Source organism: Pseudopodoces humilis, chromosome 6, assembly GCF_049639895.1.
Source record: "Pseudopodoces humilis isolate 2021_Gansu_Grassland_sample_001 chromosome 6, ASM4963989v1, whole genome shotgun sequence".
Lineage (NCBI taxonomy): Eukaryota > Metazoa > Chordata > Aves > Passeriformes > Paridae > Pseudopodoces > Pseudopodoces humilis.
In genome coordinates this window covers 26278336-26296642 of record NC_142205.1, presented here as the reverse complement: position 1 = coordinate 26296642, position 18307 = coordinate 26278336, and the positions used below count along the sequence as shown (strand labels likewise).

General features: G+C 40.4%; 1 protein-coding gene across 1 annotated transcript in view; it reads left to right on the top strand.

Annotated features, from left to right (window-relative positions):
- Window positions 1–18032, top strand: part of SCFD2 (sec1 family domain containing 2) — a 189196-nt gene extending 171164 nt beyond the window's left edge. Inside the window, exons 6-9 of the mRNA XM_005518016.3 lie at window positions 3208–3353; window positions 6858–6992; window positions 12292–12411; window positions 16378–18032. Coding sequence (XP_005518073.3) covers window positions 3208–3353; window positions 6858–6992; window positions 12292–12411; window positions 16378–16452 — 476 coding nt within the window. The 3' untranslated portion in view covers window positions 16453–18032. The remainder of the gene's footprint in view (window positions 1–3207; window positions 3354–6857; window positions 6993–12291; window positions 12412–16377) is intronic.
- The last annotated feature ends 275 nt before the right edge of the window (window positions 18033–18307 follow it).

Genomic DNA, 18307 nt, shown 5'->3' with positions numbered 1-18307 from the left:
ATGCTATCACCTAAAGTATAAAAATAGAAGATTTTAATTAATATCATAGTGCTGTATTTTGAGTTCTGACTTTCAAGGAACCCTTTATCTCTCTTGTTCTGTCTTTTGCTGACAAGCATATTAACTCTGCATATCTAGAAAATAATGAAATCCTGCATAATAAAATCCTGATGCTGGATTTTCTCTCCCTCAAAGTGCAAGTTTTCTGGTTTAGCCTGTGATTCAATGTGCGCCTCTGAAATGGCTTGGTTACTCTACTGGCTCTGTTCCAGGGTTTGCAGGGTTTACATTGGTTTATTTTTGTAAAAGGGTTACAGAGAGAGCCTAAGTTGGAGAGAGCTGAAGTTAATACCAATAAAACAGTGATAAACTTTCAGCTTTCCTAAACTTTTAACTTTGTAAGAATCATAGGCCTAGTGATGTCTCTGAATTATTAAAGTCCTTCACAAAATGTTGATCATTATCATACTGCTTTAGAGAAAGAAGATGTTTGTTTATAATGCCTTTATGTGTACCAAAAGAGACTAAGCACAGTGAAAAGTCTCCTGAAACTCAGGTCTGAAATACTCATTTGTTACATTTTGTGAGGCAGAGGGAGGATAATCAATCACGTGCTGCTCTATAATTATAGATCTCATGGGTTCACAGTGCTCATGTCCTTTTCTTAAAGCATTTTCCTTCCAGTTTCAGAAATCAGTAGAAAAGCTGGTCCTGTTCAGTTCCTGTGTCACTCAGTACTGTAGAAAACAACCTGTCCATTCATTCTCCTTTTTTTCAAACTTTTTGTGAAAATGGATTAATTGTGGTACTAATGGTTATGCAGATGTGTTGCTTAAGAGGAGGTGTACTTTTGCTCATGAAAATGTTCAAAAAGTCTCAGCCTGGTAGGCACTGAATGCAGCCCCAAACAGACTAATTTTCCTCAAATTTGGCACAAGTGGATAGGAGAAGAACAGAAGCAATATTGGTGAGGATGGGCATCACTTACTGCAGAACTAGCTTTAAACACTTTTAAAGTGTTCTTTAAAATCTTGAGTCCTCTGCAGGTTAGTGGTGATTTTCTTTTTCTCCACAACTGGGCTTCTTCAAGGAAACAGGAAATCCTCAAATTTTATTTAAATGCCTTATCCCATATATAATAGGGCTTGGGATTCAAAAGAATTTATTCAGCATGCTCTCCAAATGGCATTTAACTTCCCAAGAAAAAACAGTAACAGGAAGTTTTGTTTTAATTAGTACATGAGCTGTGCAGCAGCTAATGTATTCCACCTCTTCACTGTTGTAAAAGGAGCAGATTTCTTGGTAGCATGAAGCAAGTAGAGAAGAGGGATTGTGTTCTGCTCTCCATATGCTGCAGAGCCCCATTTGCAGGGAAGGTGTGAATGGGAGGTGATTTGTAGCTGCCTGCCACTTGTAAAGAACAAGCTTCTGTTGTTCCCCAGGCTGGAAGGAAACCTGGGTCCCCTCTATAACCCTAGTGCAGTGCAACAGTTAGACAGCAGCCTTCAGAGATTTGATTTCAACAATAAGAGATTGTAAAGAAAGCTTATTTTTTCATTTACATTAAAAAACTAAGTACTGGATGTCAGGCTGGAAATCCCTAGTTTCCTCAGACATGATATTTCTTGATGGAAAGTCCCAAGGAAGTCACATTTTAGAGAAACTTTGAAAGTACATGTCTTTTCCCTCTGTCGGGCCAGCCATAAACAGCCAGACTGGATCTTCAATTCCCAGTGCCATCTCGAGGTCCCAAACTGGTCCAGCACAGCACTGTTGTGGAGACTGGAAATGGACATTGGCCCCTCCCTGCTGCAGTGTTCCTCAAGATGCACTTTTGGTTTTGCCAGAAGGCAGAGCTGAACACAGCCCAGTGCACCGATGCTCCTACACCTCTTCTCAACAAACAATATTCAGACAAGTGAGAGCTCAGTGTCTAATCACCATCTTGTAGGAATAGTTTCAGAGCTCTGTAAGTGTATATGTGTGTATGCATTTATATTGTATGTAGTTCCTTTGTCAGTTGCAGAGGAAAGTTTGTTCAGAGATCTCCTTCCCAAAAATCCAGGTGTCTCCTTGACAGTCTGGATGTTTGTTTTCAGTGCCAGACTCCATGGGTGCAGCACAGTGCAAGCTGGACCTGCAGGGAGACTCTACCCTCTCAGCAGGATTCTGCACAGACATAGAGGTTTGCTGGTGTGGGATTGGTTTCTGAACTGGAGGATGGACACAGAAGCCACAGAAGCAGCATCCCTGGAGAAGACAATAGCAATAAGCAGGAGTGAGCGTGTTGGTGTGAGCGTGTGGCAAGAAAGGTTATTTTGTGGTGGATTTTCTGCCACAGGGATGAAAAGTCAAACAAGAAGAGAGGCAGGCAGAGATGTCAAGAGGAGTAGAAGTGTGTTGACAAGGCAATAAAAATGTCAGGTGACCCACTTACCTCTCACTTGGCTAATTCTCATCAGCAGTGGAGCCGAGAAAACATTACTTTCAATGCTTCTGTGCAGTATTGGTCCTGTGGTGAGGGGGATGGAGCCAAGACTAAGAATTTATGTTTTCCAAGGCACTGTCTGGCCACCCAGAGGGGCATTTTAGGTGGTCCTGTAATTGCAATTTAGCCTTAGCGGAAGATAAGCATTATACCTTAGCAGAAGTGCATTGGAAAAATACATTAGAAGTAATAACCCTGCCACTTTGAGGGATAAAAACTTTTTTTTTGTGACCATGCAGCTCTTTCCAATGCCTGGCTGACATTTCTGCTGTATTTAGCACAGACTCTTCCATTTTCTTGTCACAAAGGTAAGAAATGTATTTGGAGTCAGCAGCCTGGGAGGAGCAGTTCCCTGCTTCATGGCTGTTTACCCAAGCAGACCAGCAGACCAGCTGGCTCCTTTCCACATAACAGGGGGCTCTTCTCTGGGGTCTGCTAGCATGGAACCTTTCTGTTTGTGAAGAGCAAAAACATACTCTGTGCTGATGAATATGCTGTGTGATTGAGATTACAAAGGCCTTCACTTTGCCTGCTGTCCAGAATTTTTGCCTTCTTGCTTATCTGCAGAGGCTTGTGCCATGCTGAGGACATGCTGTTTCTAGAATATAATATGATGAAAATAATTTAAAATTTCCTCCCAGTTACCCTTTTCCTACTGTTTATTATCAAAACACATGAACATTTTTCACTCACTCAGCTGTGTTTCTTTATTTCTTTAGGCTGTGACTCGTCACTGAACCTGACATCTCAGAAAGCCACAGATGCAATGGACAGTATCTTTCGGTCCCTCAGGGATATTGCCAGAGTCCGAATGCACATGAAACAGTTTAATTCCATACATAATCCAGGCAGCAACACCCACCAGGCAAGTGTAGCTTTCTTTTCCCTGTGTTTGTTATTTCTCTAGCATGCTGTCAAAATTACAGCACTAATTTTGTGGACATGCTAATCCTATGCACATTCTGCCCATGAGGAAGATACTTAAGCAGAGATTTTTATATTCGACCTAGTCAACAAAAACTTCCTTAAGTTCTTTGTCCAGTCTCAGGCATATGCATATCAGTGTCAGCTCTGGGGAAGAAATTTGGGCTTTGCTCTGCAGCACTGTGGAATGATATGACTGCCTGTGAAAGGCAGGGCTAGGTCAAGATGGATCTCGACTTAGACCACTCAAGGCAGGGTGTCTGCAGCCATATTCTTGTCTTTTCTTTCCCGTCCCTGTAAGCATGAGAGACAAACCTGTTTGTAAATAGGTGACAAATGCAGATTCTGTTTCTGAAATAGGAACATATGATCTACAATACTGCTTTAGGTCATCACAGTAGACAGTGGTTTTCCTTCTCTCTGTCTCCCCTGAAGACCTTTTCCAGTTCAAAACAGAGTTTTACAGGAGAAAGCAGTGATTTAGAGAGAGATCATAAAACATGATTTTAGCCTTGAGCCAGAAAAGAAATCCTTCCAAACTTCTAACAGTGCTGTAGACCAGCAAAGGGATGTAGTTCAAATTAAGCATTGCTTTGTAAGAACATGAGTGTTGCAAAATGTCACTGGAAGTCTAAGGTGAAGAAAACCTGTTCCTAAAGTCTTCTTGCAGTTTGGACCAGTCTGGTGTCCAAACTGGGGAAAATTGTTAAACATTTCATACAGTTCAGTGCAGGGGCAGTGAGATGATAAGAAAAGTTTCCTGGAAGTGTAATTATCATCTGTGTGTCCTTTGGATATAATCCACTTTGCTTGCTTAGAGATAAGTCCTGGAACACAGCAAGGGATATATTAACACCTTGCAGCCCCTTAATCTAGCCATGCAGGGGATCTAGTTGCTTGAGTAGGACAAACCTTCTGCTGAGGGAAGTCCAGAAGATTTGTAATAGTAGAAATAAGCAGGCAGTATGTGATTGTCCGTGACACAGTTCTCTAGAAATGGGCATTTCTTTTGACTGGCAGGTGTTGGGTGTGATCAATTTAACGTGTCAGAAGAAGTAGTGCCCTGTGACCACACTCACCACCAAACCTGCTTAGTGCTGTGGGAATGGGCTTATCCTCTACATACTTTTTCACTTTGTCTGTTAAAAGCTGGGAAGCCTCCAGGTTTCTATGGATAAGTAACTGGGAATTGGATAGTCTCTTAAAAGGACTTTTTTGTAGCGTATAGTTTGTATGTCTTACATAAAATGATAAACGTTTTCGTCACATTATCAAACTAGTTCATGTAGTGACCATGCAAGAATAGAATTTTGCCTGTTTTTGAAACTACTTTCATTTTGATATAGGTGTATTTCTGTCTTCCTCATTCCCTTCCTCTATTCCTTCTTCCATCCCTCACTCTCCTTTTCTCATTTTCTCTTTCTCTCTGTTTCTCTCTCTTCTCCCCTTTATAATCTTGTATGGGATGTGTCCCATAGCTATTGAGGTTTTTAACAGCTATTTTAAACAAATTTGTACCTGCTAAAATTTAAAGTTGATAAAAGTTTCATTATATGAGATAGAAACTGATGCAGCTGTTGGGGGTAGTACACAAAAAAACCACCAAACAACCTAAAAATATAGAAGATTAATTCCACATCATAAAAGATTTTTTAAAAATATTTGAAACCATTATACTTAAAAAAAGTGGGTGATCATACTATCTGTATTTTAGTATCTGTGTACTCTGACTGGGATGTTTTGAAGGGCACTGAGTTTTGGTGCTGAAAATTCAGACATGCAAAATCATAGCACATTTTTCATGTCTTTTGAGTACATAGTTTTTGTCTGAATTATATTTTTCATTTCAGTCAGATGCTCTTTTTCTTTTAATTTTGTGGAGTAAGCCTCTCTGTTAAACTGTGATTTGATCTCTGCTCCAAAAATATTTAATTACTAATGTTCTTCTGTTCCTCATCTATGAAGATATTAAACAGATTTTTATAAATAGGACTTCATGCCTGCATGTGTATTTTCAAACAGTTGTTTATTGCGTGACTAGATTTGACAGAAATCTTGACATGTTCTAAAAGATCCTGCAGCTCATGTCTGCTGTAATTTGCTTTGTTGGCTCAACTAAAAATTATGCACATGTTGTGAGAAGAACTAGATGAGTTGTATAAATCTTTGTTGACAGGACTGTATTAAAAAACTGTAAGCTTTGTTTCTCACTCTAAAGTGTTGGATGAAAAACATTTCTTTAATGACTCCAGAAAATTTTAGTTTCAAGCCAAGTGGTTTGTGTTTTATTTTTCATCCATTTTTACTATTATCTTGCAAGCTGTCTTTGTAGATATCATCTTTGCAAAATTAATGATGTTACACTTCATTCCCCTAAGTAATCTAAGGGATGATGTATACCTGGGGCAGTCCCAAAGCCAAGTAAGTGTGCTAATTTTAAAGCTGCTCATTTTCTAAGACAGTTGCATGTTCTGAAATGGTCATGGTTCTGTTGCAGTTAAAAGCAGTAATACAAAGCTCTGTCTGTAAACCAAGTAAACTTGAATTTTCATTAAAGATCTTTCCACTGGTTCCTAAAATTTTATCTTAAATTTTTTTTCAGCATGTCAGAGTGGTTTAAACCTTGCTTGGAATATGGAGATTATTAGGCTACTATTTCATATTCAGCCTGAGTTTGTGGATCCTGAGGAGGATACAAGGTTGATCCTTTGGGAGTAGACCTTCCAGCATGTTGACCATTTGTACCTTTATATTTTCCACTTCTCCTAGCCCCTAACTTCTCTGAAGCTCTGATGTTCATGGTAACGGTGGGGTAGACTGACCTGTTTTTCAAAAGTCTTCCCCAAGTGGAAGTATTATGTGGATTGCCATGGCCTTGGAAGGTAAAGGACTAACAGGGACTCCTTGGCTCTGCTCTCCCATGAGGGACAAACAGGCAGGTTGGCCTCTTCCCTTCCCTGCTGATATCCAGACTTCAGTGGGGACATGACACTTGGAATAATGCAGGAGTGGTGAATTTAAAAAAAAAAATCCTTGTTTAGGTGTTTGTAAAATCATTGAAAAGGGAATGAGATCTGGGTGCACAATGGGCAACAGAGTCTCATCCATATGGTTATCCATTTCTGTATTACTTCCAGAAAGATTCCAGAGGAAGTAAAAGTCCCCCCTTTCCTCCTTGTCTCTCTTTACTGATACAATATACATGGGGCAGAGTAATTGTGTGGCTCTCTTCCACTCTTTTCAGTCTGATATTGTGCTGGTGCACACCATCTGCAGTCAAGGTCACAGTCTCTCTGAATGCTTTCATTTCTGTATTCTATATGTATTATATATAATACATTCTGATAATTATTTCTGTAATCTTTAATAGAAATAAAATATTTAGAATCACGGTGTCACTGAGTCTAAGCAGGTTTACTCACAGTGTGTTGTTCTCTTTGTACAGGCTTCTTACAAACCTCTGCTGAAACAGGTAGTGGAAGAGATCTGTAATTCTGATCGGCCCGATCCTGTTGATATTGAGCATATTTCATCAGGCCTCACTGATCTCCTTAAAACTGGCTTCAGCATGTTTATGAAGGTAAACCCTTCCCAAGATCGTCTGTAAGATTTTCCTGAGGTCAGAGCATCATGCAGCAGTAGCTGATTTTATTATACTGTTCAGCAGAACTTAAGGGGAGGTTAGGAGAGTTAAATCCTTGAAGTGGGGCTGGGAATAGCTCAAGGCACCACATAGTAGGTACAGTGCAGACAGGTAGCGCCTCCTGAACACAACAAAAGGAATGGAGCAGGCTGAACATCTAAATAAGGGTGACAATGGACACCAAAATAAGGGTGATATATCTGGGAAGAGGCAATGTGGCTTTGCTAAAGGGAAGTCCTAACTCATAGCTTTTAAGGCTCCTCAGAGACACCCAACAAACAAATGAGTGTCAACCTACCTGGCATTCCAAAAGGCATTCAATTGACATGGCACCGCAGCAAAGGACTTTAAGGACAGTCAGCAGCCTTGAGATAGGAGAGAAGTATGAACAATCACAGGGAATGAAGGAGGAACTCCATATTCAATACCTTTGCTATAATTTGATATGGTTCAACTTATACCATAGGGGAAGGAAGGAAGCCTGTAAATTAGACATTTCTTTGTGGATCCTCTTAGCATGTTTTAAGACAGTCATTCTACAAGAATTTACTCTGCCTTACAAATTAGCCCATGCTAAGTGCCTGCTAAATATTTACAGATTTGAAGTGTGGAGTAGCCAGCATGTTGTGCATTCAGCCTTTCTTATTGCATATCCTGAATTCTCTGTTGAAAACAACCCTAAATTCACATCAAACCACATCAATACTATGGTTATGAGTGCAGTACATTTCAGTACTGTGCCTGGTGTTTTTCTTTGTGTTACCACCACCACCCCTCTGCATGGAAGAGAACAACAAACTTTGGGCAGTTTTGTCCTTACAAGTTGTAGCAAGGGAAATTCCAGTTGAATAAAGGAAAAAAAATTCTAACTGTAAGAGTGGTTAAGTCCAGTGAATTCTCTGTCTCTGAAATATTCAAATGTTGGCCAAACAAAGCTCTAAGTAACCTGGTATAATTTTGAAGTTGGCCCTGCTTTGGGCAAGGAGGTGAATTAGATGTGCTACAAAGACTCCTTCCAACTTGATTCTGTGATTCTATGGTAACAGAAAAGAAAAAATGGTTCTTTCTCTGTTGTGAAAATTCCTGCTAGACCTGCATATAAAGTCAGGTGACAAAAATCATTTAGACTGTTGTGTTGGTACTATTCTAGAACCCAGTATCAGAATAACAAAGATAACAAAGTTGTTTTTCTGTTATTTCAAAGAAATTAGCATTGAGCACATAATCCAAATTCTAAATCTAAAAGTTTATAAAATCCTAATAACACACTAATAAAGTGCTTCTTTTCAGGAGTCTGTTTCCAGAGTTGAAATGGATTTCCAAAATATATTCAGATAGGTTCCTAAATTGAAATTCTCAGTTCTTCATAGCTAATGATAAAGCCCTAAGACAACAGAGGATACATATAGAAAAACTGACCCAATATATCTCTATTCTTGTGTCAGAACTGAAAAATTTATATCAGCACTTCAAAAATAGTAGAATTAAAAACACATTCCACTATCAAACAAAGTAACCAGGCTGGTACACCCAAGTATTTATTTTAATTATTGGTTTAATTTGCCAGTAATTCTCACAATTCTATTGATTTCATTGTATTTTTTTAATTGAAGAATTTTTAAGCAGGAATATAGCTTATTCTTAAAAAGAAAAAAAAAAAAAAAAGAAAAAAAAAAAGAAGAAGAAGAATAAAGAAAAAAAGAAGACTATAAGGACTTCAGAAAGCCTAAATAGTTAGATGGAGAGATTGACACCTTTAACTAGTTTGAGGACTAATCTATCCTTTTAGAAGGTGTGGGTGGGTGTGTGAAAGAGAGGCATAAGTAGTTATAGCAATATTTACCTGTAAATGCATCTTTCCTGGTAAGACAAATATTCTATTATAAGGAATATTTAAGGGATGAGCAAGTGTATCTTGCATAGGATAAACATTTCATAGGCATCATCACATACTTCACAAATATGTGTCCATGCTTGCTCCCGTAGTTTGTAGCCTGGCTTGCTGGCATGTGCTCAGTTGTATGAATGAGTGTCTGACCAGCCTGTATTTCTGACACAATCACACCATCAACACAGTAATTATTCTGTGAGCTTCTTTATTTTTGTTTTCTTCTCAATGCCTGAATATAAATGACAACTCACATAAAAATACTTTGGTGATTGCCTCAGGTGTGTTAGTTCAGGACCGGCTTTTAAAGATACCTCTCATCCAGAAATGGTTAGATATGTTTGTTTTGAAGCTAAGGGATGGTGAAGGGAAAAAGCTCCCCTGCCTCAAGGACTCCTGTTTTGACTGCTGCTCTAGGCCACATGTGTTTTGTGATGATCTGAGCTTGCTATCATTGATATCAAGTGCCCTACACAGCAGCCTAGTTTCTGGTGATTCACATGTTTTCCTTTTTCCAGTTATTGAGCTAAATAATTGGTTTCTGGTTGGTCACAAATACCAGAATCATCAGTGCTGTTGTTTTTGGGTGAGTTACAGAACAATAACAATTGTTTTTGCTGACTTTCCTCAGAAAAAAAAACTGTTTTGTGAGCTGCCATAAGCCATGAGAACAAACCTGTCCTCTAATGCCTTCCTGTTTCTGTTTCAGAGTTTTATTGACCCTGTTTCAGTTTTAGAGTTTTATTGACCACTGCCACCCTGTTTTACCACCTCCTCCTCCTCCTCCTCTCTCTCTCCCCTCCACACTTGCACCAGCAAAGAGCCCTCTGATCACTAGCATCCTGAGCATACCCTGTATGGTGAGCTGGGGAGAATGTCCTGCTGCGACACTCTGCTGGCTCAGGGCATCATCCCCCCTTCCTTTAGGCTCTTTCATGTCAACATAATGGTTTTGAGGTGTTTTTGTTTAATCTTTTTAATTGCCTGAGACAGCTTTCCAAATTTTTTTTTAATATATGGCATTTTGAATTGAAAGTGAATTTCACTCAGGGATTTTGGCAAAATTCAGATTTCACAGTAAATTCAGAGGCATTGGAAATGTCCCAAATCAACCTAACTGTAGAAGGATCCCAGAAGATACACAATGCTTTTGTTTGCAACCCATTTCAGTTCTTCTTCCGTATCACTGAAATGAGTTGTGTTCAGCTACACACAGCCAGTTCCTTCAAAAGAGAGAGTCTTGGGTGGTTGTATTATCAAACAAACAAAAAAAAAATATTGGCTGAAACTTGCATTCTTAACACAGCCAAATATTTTGTACCCAAAGTATTGTCCTCCTTCAAAACACTTACACAAAGCATAACAAAATTACAGATTCCAAGACCCTTTTCATTTCTGTTTTAATTTAATTTAGAGTTTGCATGCCTAATAGCATTTTCAATTTGCATTTCTGGAATTTGTGGTTTGAACTTTAGTCTTCTGAAAAATAGTAAGTTTTATATAGGCACCATGTGTTTGGATCTAGGTTTATTTTGACTGAAGGAAATTATTTGTCAAGATATTTTCTCTTTAACATTACCCTGAAAGTTCATGTTTTCTGATTCTTATACTGAGTGTCCTTTCAGTGTGCCCAATGTTCTGCATGCATGTTTATTATGAGTTTGTTTTTGCTAGGAAAGATACTAAGAATCATAAAATCCCAGAATCACAGAATATTCAGAGTTGGAATGAGCCCCCAAGGATTATCAAATCCAGCTCCTGGCTCTGCACAACACCATTCCCAAGTGTCACACCACGTGCTAAAGGGTATTTTCCAGGCATGTGTGGTGTTGTGACCACTTTCCTGGCAATGGAAATGTGCCCTGGAATTGTAGGATGTTTGCTATCTGTGCCATCAGCTCAATGAAGATGGCCAGCGAAGTCAGGGTGAGTAGGAGAATAAATACCCAGTGTGCAAACACTCAGCTAGCTAATACATCTGTCTAAGGCTTTTGTACTAGTTTCAAACACTCAGCAATTCAAGAGCTCTTTGCCAGGGGAGCAGCATTGAACAGGGAGCCCCATGTAATCAAAGCCAGCTAGCCTGGAGAGAGGACAGGGCATCTCCCTGTGCTTCAAAAGGAAGAGTCCTTGCAGAAGGTTACCAGACAGAAAGCCTGACAGACCTGAAGGATGAAAAAGCTCAAAAAGACTAAATATAGGAAAGCCACAATAAGGAAAAGAAGAAGAGCTGTACCCCCAGGAGCTGGAGCCACAAGAATCAAAGCAAGCTGGTGTGGTGGGGGAAGCAAAAGAACCCTGCTCTGCCCAAACATGGGTTGACACCACTTTCATTCTGTCGAGTGAATGCTGTTAAAAGCCCACGCTCATGCAAGGAAAGGAGGCAGAGAGTCTAAAAAGGAATTAAACTATTTTGTCACTTTTCAGAGCCAAACATTTGGAGTGTTTCATGCTCCAGGGTGATGTGACAAGAGCAATTGCATGGGCTCTGTTGACATCCCTCCCAAAGACTGGATCAAGGTAGCGTCAAGGGAGTGTGTTTTCTCAAGATGGAAAACAGTTTGCTAGGAAGCAGCAAAGTCATCAACTTCTAGAAGTGGCTAACAGGAAACTGATGTAAAGCATCACCTTCATGTTTAAAATTAAAATGCAGTTTCATAAAGTCTTAACTGAAGTGGGATGTTTGTGCAATTTCAAAGACAACTGGGAAAAAATGAAACAAGTATTTTCTTGGAACTAAAGTTTCTCTCTATTATTTACAAGGCAGACATAGAAACATTGAAAATGGAATAGAAACAAGCTATAAGCTGATTCTATACTATAATGGACCTGATTTATTTTTATTGGATGAATTGTAAAAATTATTCACTGCACCAGTGAAAACACATTGCATAAAATTCTTTTCCATATTGACCTCAGGCAGGGATTCTAGTATGTTTAGGCTGGACTCCTTTCTTCTACTGAGTTGTAATTTACCACTCATTCCTTAAAGTCTCCTGTGTATGTGTATCCAAAGTAAATATCCACCCAAGTACTCTCCTCCCACTCTGGGAAAAGGAGGAAAGTAATGAAGAAGGAATGGAGGGAGAAACTCTGAGACTTCAGGAGAAACTCCCATAGGTTTCAGTGGAATCCATAGAGACTTTATTTCCCTGGAAACAGTTAATTAGTTCTAACTGGGCATCATCCCCATTGATTTCCTCTCAGCTGCTACAGCATTCCATGAATATTTCTTTCTGAGCTTCCTCTTTGGTCTTCCTCTAGCCACTTAGGGAGCTGATCGCTGGTAATCCCTAGGTTTGGACCTGTATGAAGCAAGTACAAATAATTATTTTCTTCATTTTACAGGTGAATCGCCCTCACCCTGGTGATCATCCTCTTCTGATCATCTTTATGGTTGGAGGAGTGTCAGTCTCTGAGGTCAAAATGGTGAAGGATTTGGTAACAACGCGCAAACCTGGTACCCAGGTAAAAAAACAGCTCTAAGCATACAGTTCCTATCCAAACAAAAACTAAGAAAATTCATCAGTGTTCCCTATAGCACTGATACCAAAGCTACAGAAAGCCACAGACAGGGACAGGAATGATGTTACGATTTTGCTGTGAAACATCTGTAGGCAACAAGCATCCAGGCACCAAGGGTCTGTTTTTTCACATTATAGTCAGCAACAAAAATTCAAACTCAGGTTGGACAGTTCAGAACAAACTGGCATTAATTTGAAGTAGCTTCCATCAGGTCTCAAAAGATTAATTTCTTTGTATTCTTTATAAACAGAAATATTTGCTGTCCAGAAAGCTACAGGGTGCCTGGCAGTCTATCTATGGGACATAGTGCAGGGATACTCAGGAGTCTGGGTACCACCTGGTGACTTCTCAGTGGTTCCTGCAGACGTGCCAATTAGCAATGGTGAGGAGCAAAGTAAAATAACTTAGATACAGCTGTACTGTTCCTGTGTCTGGCCAGGTGTCTCTGATAGATACCTGACTACTAGACCTTAAGTAGCCTGAAGCAGGTTATGTGGAGAAAGCCCCAAGTCTCTGCATCCCTTAGATGCGCTCCTGGAAGGAGGATGGTTCTTACAGTGAAGCTTCAGTAATGTCCATGTGGCTGATCTGTGCCTCATCCACTCTCTGGCAGCAGAACTTCACTACAGTAACTGTCATCAGAATGGAGGAGGGAGAGGAAGAGGATGGGTGAGCTCTGGCGGCACCTGAGATGTTAAAAATCATCATTAATTGTGGAGAACCAATCAGGTGTCTGTTGAGTGCTGCAGATACACAGGGTAATACAAATACTCTAAAGTTCTGTGTAACCAGCTACATCATAAACATAACTCTAGTTTCCAGGGTGGCTTGTAAACATCTTGTTTTCAATTCCTATGGAAGGCAGTTTTGATTAGTGAGAAATCATTACCAAAATGGAGCCAACCAAAGGCAGAACAGCCCCTCAGTTTGACATGTGTTTTCCATGTTTCAATTGGCTTTGCAAGACAGTCTCAAGCAGTATTTTGTAAGATGGAGTACCATTTTAGCAGGTTTTTGGGTTTTTTTATCTGATAACACATTTCTTCCCCATTAGTCTACTGCTAATCTCCTCAAAATAGCAAATTAAATTTTCTCTCTTGGAGGGGAACTGAGTTGTGACACACTGATGGACAAGTTAATCCACACACAAAATGTATTAAGACACCCTGAAAGATAAACAGAGGGTTAACATCTGAGTTGGTTGAGAACTATGCAGGGAGATTTTCAGCTGGCTTTCTAAAGGGACTTAAGGCTTGACAGTGGTGACATGGGATCTGGTGTTGCTTTGCTTTGGCTTAACCCTGGCAGCAGGTCACTCTCTGAGGCAGATTCCTAAAGCATTTTAAGCTTTTACTGAATCTTGCCCTTTATCCAAATACACTGTGTTAGAGGTGAAAGAACTTCAGGGGAGAGGTGGGAGGAGGAAGAGAAAGAAGAAACTAAGCAGTTGTGCAAGTCTCTCACAAAAAAAAAATGTTTGTAAGTTTTTTGGCTTTACCTGGATTTCTGCACTATAGCTGTGAACATGCACCACCTGTTTAGGATTATTCTCTTTTCAAAAAGCCAGGCATTTATCTAACTCAAGCCAGGGTTTAACAGAGCCTTTTTGTGCTGTTCAGACAGTCAGGTTCAGGCTTCAAGGAAACACTGGCCTTCCAAATCCATTCCAGTCAAACAAGGCACTAACATTTATACTAATTACTGGCTCTTGGAAAAATGGAGAAATGTGAAAGTACAAAAAATTGAGTAAAGTAATTGAAGAAAAAATGACAGGGTGCACTGATTACTTCAGCAACTGTTTGGAGTTGAGGCAAATGACATTTAAATATGGAATAAGAGACACGTTTCCATCCACAGAACTGCTTTGCATCTGGATATGAATGATGATTTTATTTCTCACGGAGAAGCACAAAGGAATAGTGTTTCCTGTGCACCATTTGTTTTGGATGGTGGTAAATAGCTCCCCATAATGAGTGAGAACTATCCTGTTTTTGAAAGAAGAAATTACTTCTCTTTTTCTGCTTTAATCAGGAGAGTAATAAAAGGGAAAGAGCATGAGAGAATGTTTCCCCCTCCCTTCTCCCAACATGCCCAACCATCTAGGCAGGCAGACATGAACTCTTTCAGATGCACTTTTACATGTTAGCTGCATCCTTCCCTGCCTTCTGCTGTGCTGAGGGGAAACTTCCCATTGGAGTTCAGTGGGTCAGGATGGGAACTCCTGTCTCTTCCACCTTGGCTTCCACTAGGAGGGGATAGCCCTTCAGGTGATGTGTGAAAGACAGGCATGGGGCAAGACAGGCATGGAGTACCAATCAATGAGAAGGTCTGCAAAGAACTGTCCTGAAGTGAGCTGTCTGGGAAAGAGATGGACACTACTAATCTGGGCAATTGTCCTCTTCACTGTAAAAATGAAAGAACAAACATTCACATTTATCCCCCTCAAGAAGCCCTTGTAGATACTGGAGGGAAAGGAGAGAAGTCCTGCTGTATTCAAGCATCTGAGACATTAAAGTTGCAGATCTCATTTTTCTCTCTAGGGTTGCTATTTGTTGCACAAATCCCCTGAGGGTTCAGTGGTAGGACTCCAAGAAGAAATTGCTTTTATCTGTCAGTGGCTATTGTTGATGTTTGGCTTGTACACTCAAACAACTTTGGTAACGTGTCCCTTCGTGTTTTTCAGAGTTAAGCTGCGTGATAACAAGATGAGCACATACTGTGCTGTACTCTGATTCTCGTGTAACATAAGTAAGACAGTGTCAGCCTTTGGCATCTGCAAGTTACAGAGAGTTTTTCAAGCTTATGAAGGAAAAAATAATCAGTGTCAGTTTGCTGCAGATTGTGTGGGAGGACAAGGGAAGAGGAGAAGTGAAGGGGAGGCTATCACCAATACAGAAGGGACCTTTGCAGTATCTGAAGTGAAAAGATGAAAGAAAGAAGGAACAACAAAAAAAGTTGAAATGCAGCATTACCACATACTTGGACAGCACAAGGCATTTGATAGCTGCTGCAGTAAATGGACACACAGACATACTCTGTTGTTGATGTTTGTGCTCCCTCTCCTTGGTTTTGTGCTGAAGAAGCAAATTCATTTTCAAGTGAGCTAGGATGATTAAATCTGCCCCCAGCTCCCCGCCTGCAATCCTGACCCTATGGTCACTGCTAAACTTGGGACTCAGTAAGAGCAGTGTCCTATGATTTTGACCCTGGGTTAGCTCCTCACAGCAAGAGTGTATACACTCACTCCTGGATGATAGCTTTGCTCTGCAGAGAAGCCTTCACACCACATAATTAGATACTGGTTTTCACTAAGGGAAAACAGATACCTGCACCTAGCAGGATACGTATCATAGCTGTAGTGAGGGATGGTTTCATTCATCAGAGCTGTCTGGGATTAAAAACTGGAAGAAGCCAAAGTGAACAACTGACAGTGCTCAAGGTTGAGCCTGATGTGCAGAACAGCCTGTGCCTGGTCTGAAAAGAGCCTGGCTGGCTTCCTGCAGCAGGCACTTCTGTGTTGCTTACCTTACCTTCAACTGAGAGGAAACAGGCATCACTCAAATCTGTGCTATAGGAGAGGAAACCACGGCTTCATCAGCTGGTGCCTCACAGTAAATGCACTGGCAGTCACAATAAATCACCAGGTAAGGTGTGGGTAGAAATGTGTCAAAGCACACATTCATTTAGGCATACAATGCTACCAGTCATTATGCTCCTTAAAGCGATTTAACTGCAGTTATTAGTGAGCAGACAGTTTTGCTGGACAAGTTGTATTGCCCTGTCAGTAAACACCAGAAGCAGACAGCCTGCCTAGAGCTGGATAAAGCAAACAGTTACTATCTATGGCTCATTAGCACTGTCTCAATCCCTTTCAGTTTGACTTGTTGCTTCTTGTTCCCCTTCTTTCAGGTGATTGTGCTCTCATCTGTACTCCTGACACCACACAGTGCTGTTGAGTTGTTGTTTGCCCCAGACCGTCTCTAGCCTGATGCTCATATCTAAAGGGGGAGGCTGTGGAGAAGATTGAGTGCCTTGCCTGGAAACATCAAGTCCCTGCTCTGTCACTCTTCTCAATAGCCCTCCTAAAACTGATGTGTCAACTGCTGCAATTACAGCTCCAGGTGAAACAGCTGGGTATCTGCCTGCAAGGGAACATCTGTAGTTCATGGGCAGCTCTTCAAAATGGTCCAATTGCCCCCCTCCTTGATGATAGCACTGTGCAGTGCTGAATCACTCCCAGCCTCACTCAGCATGGTGAGGGCGATTGTTTGAAAAAATTCCCTAGAAAAGGAACAGCTGAGAACCAGGTGATGCAAAATTTGCACTCCCAAGTACCATTTTTCCTGATGGTTCTGCTGGGCTTGCAGCTGATGGGAAATGCTGCTGAGAGAGTGAGAGGCTAGCAAAATCCACTGTCTGTCATGCTACCTTGCAAAACGTGTGCCTTATACATTGTTAACAGCCTCTACTCTTACTTTGTCCCTCGCTCCAGAGAGATCATGGAACACAGCCCTGATTTAGCTGGCACAGCAGCTCCCAGCTTGGTGATGCTCTTTTCAGCAGGACTGTTAGAGGTAGGGAAGCAGAGAGCTACTCAAGGGCTGGGTTACATGGCTGCTTCTCTCTCAGCTTTCCATTTCCTGCTCTACTTTTTCTACCCACAGTCCCAGAAGAAAAGACGGTTTCTGATGGCACACACTGTATATTTACACAGGAGGCCATATGGGCTGTGATGGTTTGATGATAACCCCAAAAGAATCCTACCCTCACATGCATATTTAAAAAAAAAAAACAAAAAAAGGGCATGATCCCATTTTCAAGAGGCCACAGCAGATTCTTTCTCAAGATAGATTTCTGAGCAGCATGATTTGAAAACAGCTTTTATTTTTAATTTATAATCATGAAAGAGCTTCAATCAAATTCAGTTACACAAATTTCTTCATAAAGCTTTGCTACAATCTGTGATGAAAGAGCAGCAGCTAATAGAGATTTTAATTGCATATAGCACCCAGATTTTTGAATTGCAATATAAAATGGTGGAGCTCTAAAGCTGAATCCTCTTGCTTCATCCAAGTAATGCTACAACTCCAGCTTACACTGAGATGAGAATGTCAAATCAAGTGACATCCACTCTATCATAGCATTCTTTATTATGCCAAAGGAGTAGATTAAATGGGAAGCAGTTTTTTAAATTTTGTTCACTAGCTAGCATTAGCTCTCCTAAATGTTTATAATGGTCTTCAGAAAAGGGTGCATTTTGGTTTAAATTCAATTTTGAGTTGCTGGAAGGAAACAATGGACTGATTATAAAGCATGGACAATGTCGCCTCTATGGAAGAGAAATTTATAAGAATGACTATAGAATGGAACTTTGTGTTATAAAAAATGAGAAATGCTATGACATTGCAATATTAAAAGCTTAAGGAATAGTTTGAATAGAGCAACTGGAAAGCAAGTAGTTGGTCTCTTGGTTTTTCTGTCATTCTGTACGGTTCAATCTTTCTTAGAATATGGTTGTTTCATAAATTCTGTAATCAATAAAGCAATGCTCTCCCAATGCCAAACTTGATCAGTCTTCTAGTAGAATAGAAGCATTCTTCTAGTATGCCAGAACTGCATATTCCTGCAGCCTCTTTTACTTTTGCATTATTTAATTGCCCCTGGGAATCTAGACCTTCTATCTTGGTCCTTGAACATTTCCTACACTCTGCTCATAGCAGAAAGGCTTTCCTGTGTTCGGTGACCATTGCTGAGTTCACGTACACCTCTGAGCTGCTACTGCTTTCATGAGTTGATGGAGGCTTCTGGTTGTGGTCTTCACTCCCTCACCTCTCTTTCA